The sequence below is a fragment of the Oxyura jamaicensis genome (genome assembly GCF_011077185.1).
Source record: "Oxyura jamaicensis isolate SHBP4307 breed ruddy duck chromosome 19 unlocalized genomic scaffold, BPBGC_Ojam_1.0 oxy19_random_OJ106431, whole genome shotgun sequence".
Lineage (NCBI taxonomy): Eukaryota > Metazoa > Chordata > Aves > Anseriformes > Anatidae > Oxyura > Oxyura jamaicensis.
This window is the reverse complement of record NW_023304545.1, coordinates 1-7,713: the sequence shown is the minus strand read 5'-3', so window position 1 is coordinate 7,713 and position 7,713 is coordinate 1. Positions and strand designations below refer to the sequence as shown.

The window sequence follows — 7,713 nt, the reverse complement described above, 5'->3', positions numbered from 1 at the left end:
AACTCACCCATGAAGAAGGTCCTAAACCCAGAGGCCTCCAGCTCCCTGCCTGCCACGTCCCCATCGTCAGCGTCACAGCCGGAGGGGAAGCTCTTGGACATCACCTCCTGTGGGACGGCGGTGGCAGGGGCTCTGCGGCACGGTGCCAGCTCGGCCACATCCTCGCTGGAGCCACCTCTGCCCGCTGTGACCTCGGTGATGGCACCCAGCTCCAAGGAACCAATCTCGGTGTCATTCGGCCTCATCGATGGGGACATGGGGCATGGGGCCACCTGCTGCTCTGGGTGCACCAGGGGCCACCAAGCCGAGTCGGGGCCAGGCTTGGGCAGAGCCCTGGCAGTGGGGACATCCCTGGCGAGTACCGGGGGCAGGGGGACAGCTGGTCCCTGGAAGTCCCTACCAGGGGCATGCGTGTCCTCGGGGGAGCGCTCAGTGGGGCGTGGGAGCACAGGCACGGGTTTGGTCTGGGTGCCCTTGTCCCTCGTGGGAGGTGACGGCCGGGAAGGTGCCGTGGGCCAGTTGCCCCCATGGGCCACCTCCGTCTCCACCTCTCGCCGCAGCCGCTTGGCCGCGCGGTGCAGGGCGCAGCGGTACTCCTCCTGCTCCTCGGCACGGGCCTCCGCCCTCAGCACCCCCCTGCTCTCCCGCGGGGCTGAGGCCCCCGTGCTGGGCTGGGCTGGCGGGGGCTCCAGGGGCGAGGAGCCCGGCGTGGTGCCAGGCTTGGGGGAGGCCCGGTGCAGCACGCAGCGGTAGCTGGATTTGTCCCTGGGTTGTTGCGTGGCCCTGCGGGATGGCTTGGTGTCAGCGATGGCTGTGGGGCTGCGTGGTGCCAGTGGTGGGGACGGGGAGCTGCTGGTGGGGTGGGCAGCATGGGGGGCTCGCTGCGGGGCTGGGGATGTGGGCAGCTGGGTCTTCACATCAACCTGCCGGGGTGGAAAAACCTCCGTGCTGGGCTCGGTCTGGGTCATCTGCTCCCTAAGGAAGACAGCCCTGTTGCTGCGGCACTGGGGCCGTGCCGGGGCCCCCCGGGTGTCCCGCGGGGGGCAGCCCCCAGCTGGTGGCTCTTGCTGGGACAACTTGCTTGTCATGGGGGTGACCGAGTGGCCACCGCTTTGTCCCTGCTCTGGTCGCAGCTGCGGCTGGCCACTGGCTCTCATTTGTCCTCCCACCCGCCGGGCACTAAGGGGACTCTGCAGGGCCACCAGCAAGTGGCCCGATGTCACCGGTTGCACCAGGCACATCCCGTTCCGCAGCTCCATCACTGTGCAAGGCGAGAGGCTGCGGGGGGACTCAGGGACCCGTGGGGACTGGGTGGTGGCGCTGCCAGGCTGGGGAACAGCAGCCGAGGGGTCCCATGTGGTGTCACTGCCTGGTGGCAGCAGGGGACTTTGGGCCATGGTGCTGCGTGGGGCACGGCCGCGGTTTGGCTGAAATCAGTCCCCAGGGAGCAGGGCACGCACGAGCCCGGCTGCCCGCGGCGATGGTGTCCTGTGCCCCAAGTGCAGAAGCGGTGCAGAGTGATGTCACCAAGGGCACCGGGTGCTCCTGTTCCTTCACCAGGGTGACCAGGGGCATGGAGGTGATGCAGGACCTGGCTGGGGGTGCCCTCAGGCTGCTCCATGGGATGCAGCCACCATCTCCCCCCCAAGTCCCCCAGGTGCTTCTTCAGCGAAGGAGTGGCCAGGGACGCAGTGGAGGGGACAGGCTGCTGGCATGGCCCTGAAGGCCCTGACTCTTGGCAGCACTGGAGCAATAAACCATGAGGTTTTCCTTGTGATCCACACGGATCCAGCCTGGATCTGATTCCCTTTTCCTTATGGCTGTGCAGTCTCATTACCTGGCTGCAGCATTGCCTAGGGCCACCCCGTTGTCACCACCCCATCCCCTCCATCCAAGCAGCCTCCATGCTGCTTGCAGACAGAAAACTTGGGGGTTGAGGTCTTCTCCAGCCAAGGCTCAAGAACCTCCCACGACAGGGATGCCCATGTAGCTGGGGACCTGTCCCAGGGTGGCTGCACCCCACAGCCACAGGATAGCTGAGGTTGGCAGGGAGCTGGGCAGGGCATTTGGTCCAGCCCTTGCTCCAGCAGGGCCACCCATAGCAGGGTGCCCAGGACCACCTCCAGGTGGCTTTTGAAGATCCCCAAGGAGGAGATGCCACCACCTCTCCTTCCCCCAGGAAGGACGTGGCCCTGTGCCCATGCTGCAGCCTGCCCTTGTCCCCTCGGGCGGTTCTGGCACACCCTGGGCTGATGATGGTGGCCCTTGGGGACGTTTTTCCAGCTGGTGCCCACAGATAAGGAGAAGCCTCCGGGAAGCCGAGCGTGGCTGAGGCAGCGACACGGAAGCAGCCGTCACTGCCCTGGACACACGCCAAAGCCAACTGAAAGCTGGGCTGGAAAGGCAGCGAGGACGCAGGGACACACAGGGGCCACCGCCACATGCGCTGGACTGTGCGTGGCCACCTCGCTGCACGTGGAGCTTGGCGCTGCAGAGAGCAGGGGCAGCATATGGCCAGCCCTGGGGCACGGGGGGACAGGGAAACACGGCTCAGGGGCCCTGGGGGGCAGGCAGAGGGCCCCCCCTTGCAGGGGCAGCCCCTGTGCAAGCGAGCAAGTCCCAAGCAGGCCGGGCAGCGAGCGGGGAAGGATTTATTGACCGAGGGCCGGGGTACATCACAGTTTGAGTTCCCTTCCCGCCTCCGGAGAGGACGTCGCGTTTGACTTCCCGGGCAAAGTGCGCGGAGAGGCTTCACAGTTTCATCCTTCGGTAAAGCAGAACTGAGGCAGTGACAAATGGCAAACTACGTCGTATGAAAAAATAATACAAACTCTTCTCTTTAAATATCTTACAGAAAATGAACCTGAATAAAGAGCATGAAAAGCACCGCACGGAGCAGCCCCCTCGTGTTGGCCCTCAAGGGGATTGAGACGTCCCCACGCCCACGGGCGCACCGAGACCTGGCTCAGCCCAGGGCCCCCCGGGGATGTGGTGGTCACGGCACAGCGCAGGCGGCGGGGACAGGGGGAGCGCTGCGGGGACGTGGGGAGAGCTGCGCGCCCATCCCTACACCGCAGGTACCGCTCGCTGTGCCCATGGGGACGGGGCGGGAGCAGCGTCAGTGGGGACAGCCGGGGCATCGCTGTGAGGATGCCTGATGGTGGGGAGGTGGGGGGGGACAGGGACCGTGCCCCCCACCACTCACGGAGGAACGGGGACGCCCCTACTGTGTTGCAGTGCAAGTTCACGGAAACCCAAGGCACCTCCGCGAGGACGCGGGTGTGGGACAGGGGAGCCCCCGGGCGTGCAAAGCGGGGGGCTGTGTGGTCACCAAGTGAGCGGAGGGGGGGGATGTCCCCCCCACCCCTCGCTCCTGGGGGGCTGGGGCTATGTATGGGGGGCCGTGCAGGCTGTGCTGCCCGGGGAGATCCAGCTCCCAGGGACGGGGCGTGAGCACAGGGAACACGAGGGTGGCTCCGGGGCCGGCCCCGGGCCAGAGGAGATGCTGGCTGTGGCTCCCATCTCAGCAGCTTAGACGGGGTGCAGGTGGGAGGCTCTGTCGGGGAGCTCGGGGTGGGGGGGAAGGCCCCCCTCGCCCCTCCGGTGCGTCTCCCAGAAGGCTCGGGTGAGCTGCTCCAGCTGCGAGCTCAGTGGCAGGTGGATGTCCAGGTGCATGCGCAGGGTTTCCAGCCACTGCTCCAGCTTGCCAAAGGACGGCCTGAGGAGAGAGGGACATGTGGCACGTGTTGCACCACCCCGTGCCAGCAGCCCCCCTGGCCACACAAGCACCCCGACATCCCCAAGCTAGGGGACGCAGGGCACCAGCACTCACCGCTTCTCAGGATCCAGGTCGCAGCAGCAGACGGCGATGGGGAAGAAGCTGGGGGGGGAGGCGGGGGGGCAGTAGCGGTCCAGGAAGCCCCGGACGTTGAGGCCGAAGTCGGTGGTGCGGGGCAGGTAGTCGGGGTCGGCGCTGACCCGGCCGATGATCTGGGGAGGAAGTGAGGGAGGAGAGATGGGCTCCAGTGGGGACAGCGTGGTGGCACCGGGGACAGCACGGGGGCAGCAGCACTCACCTCGCACAGGACAATGCCGAAGGAGAAGATGTCCACCTTCTCATCATAGCTCCTCCCTGCAGGGAGGGATGGGTCAGGTCACACTGCACGTCCTGTCTGTCCCCAAGTGTCCCCTTCTTGGGGACGAGCCCCAGCTGTCCCCGTGCCCCCACACCGCTCACCGTTGATCATCTCAGGGGCCATCCAGTACGGGTTGCCCACCACCGTGTAGCGCTTCTTGCGGTCCGGCTTCTTCAGGTTCTTGAGATGCTCGGGCTGGTTCTTCTCATCCACCATGAGCCGCGCCAGCCCAAAATCAGCCACCACCACACTCTTGTTCTAGGTGGAGGGAGGGGGGTGAGGCATGGGGCCAGCCCCACGGGGCCCCCTGGGGCTGAGCCCTTCGGCCGGGCTGGTGGCACAGGCAGGGTGAGCCTTACCTCCCGCACCAGGCAGTTGTGGGAGTTGAGGTCGCGGTGGATGATGTTCATGGAGTGGAGGTAGGCCTGGGGGAAGGATGGGATGAGGGCAGGTGGGGAGAGCACCCGACCATCCACCTGCACCCATCCCACGGAGCCAACCCTCCAGCGGCACCATCCCCTGGGGCTGCTCACCATGCCAGCAGCGATGTCCTTGGCGAAGCTGACCCGCTGGCTCCAGGGGTAGTGGCTGTCCTGCGGGAAGAGGGAAGTGGGGAGGGGTCCTGCCCTGCCACGGGGTGGGGGCGTGGAGCTGCCCCCTGACCCGCTCCCGCTGGCACTCACCATGCTCTTGATGAGGCCCCGCAAGGTGCCCCCCTTGATGTACTCGGTGATGAAGTTGAGCCTCTTCTCCTTGTAGAGCACCCCGATGAACTTCAGCACGTTGGGGTGCTCCAGGCAGCGCATCACCTTCACCTGGGGGCGCAGCACCCGTCAGGCACACCACACCCCGCGGGACACCCCAGTGTTCCCCAGGCAGACCCTGTGCTAACTGCCCTCCATCAAATGGAGCTGCCCAGCCACCCCTGCCCCATGCCCCCTCCCAGCCCTGTCACAGCACCACCGCTGCACCCCACACTGGGAGGGGGAAGCACAGCCCCATCCCTTGTCCCCACACCCGGCGAGCTGCGTGCCGCTCACCTCTTTGAGGAAGGTCCTCTGCGTCTCCTCGTCAAAGCGGATCAGCTCCTTCATGACCATCACCTCGCCCGTCTCCCTGTGTGTCACCTGGCAGAGGGCAGGCACTGAGCCGCAGGACACATCACCCACATCCCCCCCACACAGAGGCCAGGGGAGCTGAGACTGCCATGCTCGTGACACTGGTGGCTGCCTACAGCCAGCAGGGGCTCTGGCACTGTGTCACTGGTGTCCCCCCCTCGGTGACACACCTTGATGGCCTGGCCGAAGCAGCCCTTGCCCAGCACCTCGCCATGGATCAGGTCAGAGGGGCGGAAGATGCGGTGGGCGCGGGAGACGATGCGCAGCGACTCGGAGCGGCTGATGTCCTTGCGCTGGGAGGCGGGCGAGCCCACCGAGCTGGAGCCTGGAGACTTGTCCGTGCTGCAGCTCCTCCTGCGGGACAGACAGACGGACGGACGCGGGGTCACCCTGGTGTTTGCACGGCTGGGCATGGAGCGTGGGATGGGGACGCGCGGTGGCCTTACATGACGGTGCGCTGGCGCATGGCACCAAGCTCCCCGCAGGGCGTGGGGGCCGGGGAGTGCAGGGGGCTGCGCAGGTCGGGGAGGGGGCTGCACGCCAGCGCCGACTCGCGGGCCAGGGGCTCGTGGGGGTCATGCTCAATGGTCAGCTGGAGCAGGCGGCTGGTCTCCTGGATCAGCAGGTCGATCTGGGGGCACAGAGGACATGGGGGTGGCATGGGGGCTCCCTGTGGGATGGCCACGCTGGGGAGCACGGGGGCAGCGTACCTCATCCAGCGGCACGTGGCCGATGGGCGTGCCGTTGATCTCCAGGATGCGGTCACCCACGTGGATGGAGTTCTTCATGTCAGGGCTGATGCAGTCCGGGTCCACCCTGTGGGGCCAGCGTGCGGCAGGGGGTCAGCCCCTATGGCTGTGTCCCTGCTGGCTGCGGACACGCAGGCATGCACCCACGGGTCACCCCTGCTTGTTGGGGACACTGAGTGGACCTGTCGGTCACCCCTTGTGACATGGTGCCCACAGGTCACCCTGAGCACATGGGGACAAGCTGACACGGTACCCACAGGTCACCCCAAGGGGGACACACTGATGTGGTATCCCCAAGTCACCCCGAGCACATGGGGACATGCTGACATGGCACCCACATCCCTGCTGGCAGATGGGTGAACACCAGCACGCCACCCCACACCACCCTGACGGCTGGGGACATGCCGGCACAGTGTCCACAAGCCACCCCAGCTGACAGGGACATGCCACCACTATCCCCACCCTGCACAGATGGGACCACACAGTCACTTCTATCCTTCACCCTCCCACCCCAACAAGGCCCTGCCAGGGGCAAAGCAGCGGGCGGCTCCCACCAGCTGAAGGGACCTGACCCCCGGGAGCGAGGGGCTGACACGGCGCAGCAGTGACGGGGCTACGCACTCTCGGACACGGACGGTGCGTGAGTGCTCGGCGCCGCAGCCCTGGGTGCCACAGTGCTGGTCGATGGAGACGGAGAAGCCACGCTTGCCGTCAGAGCAGGCAGGGATGGAGACGAGGGTGACGGTGTGCGGGATGCGGGACCCTGGCGAGTCGGGCAGGATCTGCTCGATGACCGGCGTCACCACCATCTGGTAATAGCAGTGCCCGCTGCGGGGCCGAGAGGAGAGGGGTGGGCATGGGCGCGACACACATACGGGGACCCACCAGCCCTGCCCGCTGTGGCCGCTACCTACCAGTACAGCTTGGAGCGCTCCACCAGTGCATAAGTGTCCCCGTCCCCGATGAACGTGTGGCAGTTGAGGCAGCTGAAGCACTCAGGGTGGTACTTCTGCTCCCCGGCCACCTGCAGGCAGGCGACGTCAGCACGCGGCACCCTTGAGTGCCACCCCCGGCCTCCTCCCCGCGCAATGGGGAACTCCAGCGGCTGCCAGGACCCACGCGGAGAGCGCCGTGGGCGAGGGTCACCGCAGCCGACGGTCGCCGCGGGCCGCCCCCGGTGTCCCGCGCACCCTTACCATGACGAGCCCCTTGGTGATCTGCTCGGCACAGCCGTGGCACAGCTCCCCGAAGCGCGCCCAGTAGTCCTTCTTGCAGTACAGCCGCCCATCCTTCTCGTAGTACTGGTGGGACAGCGATGCCCCACACTCGCAGCACCTGCGGTGGGGACAGGGGGGGTGTGGGGACACCGCGGGGCGCCCAGCACGGCCACCGCGGGGTGACAGCCCCACGGCGCGTCCCTTCCCCTGCTGTGTCTGTGTGTCTGTCCGTGTGCCCGTGGCACAGCTGCCGCCCACCCGGTCCCGCGGGTCCCTGCTCACGGTCACGGCTCCGATGTGACTCAGGGCACGGCCGCCCCCGCTATTTTGGGGTCGCGGGGGGGGGGGGGGCGCAGCCAAAAGGGGGGACCCCAAAATCCGGAGCCGGATGGGGGGGGCAGTGAGGCGGGGGGGCCGCGCACTGGGGGTTGCGGTGCCATGGGGATGCGGGGGGGCGATGCCGCAGTGCCCCCCCCCCCCCCCCCCCCCGGGC

At 67.2% G+C, this 7,713-nt stretch overlaps 1 protein-coding gene across 1 annotated transcript; it reads right to left on the bottom strand.

Annotated features, from left to right (window-relative positions):
• Positions 1-2,631: 2,631 nt before the first annotated feature.
• On the bottom strand, positions 2,632-7,542 carry LOC118158129 (LIM domain kinase 1; the record flags this gene model as incomplete). The annotated part of the gene is made up of 14 exons (XM_035312730.1): positions 2,632-3,718; positions 3,833-3,990; positions 4,077-4,132; positions 4,238-4,394; positions 4,496-4,561; positions 4,670-4,729; positions 4,820-4,951; positions 5,177-5,263; positions 5,425-5,608; positions 5,701-5,885; positions 5,965-6,070; positions 6,625-6,831; positions 6,918-7,027; positions 7,200-7,542. Coding segments are annotated over 14 exons (2,038 nt in total), but the record flags the coding sequence as incomplete, so codon positions are not given.
• Positions 7,543-7,713: the final 171 nt, after the last annotated feature.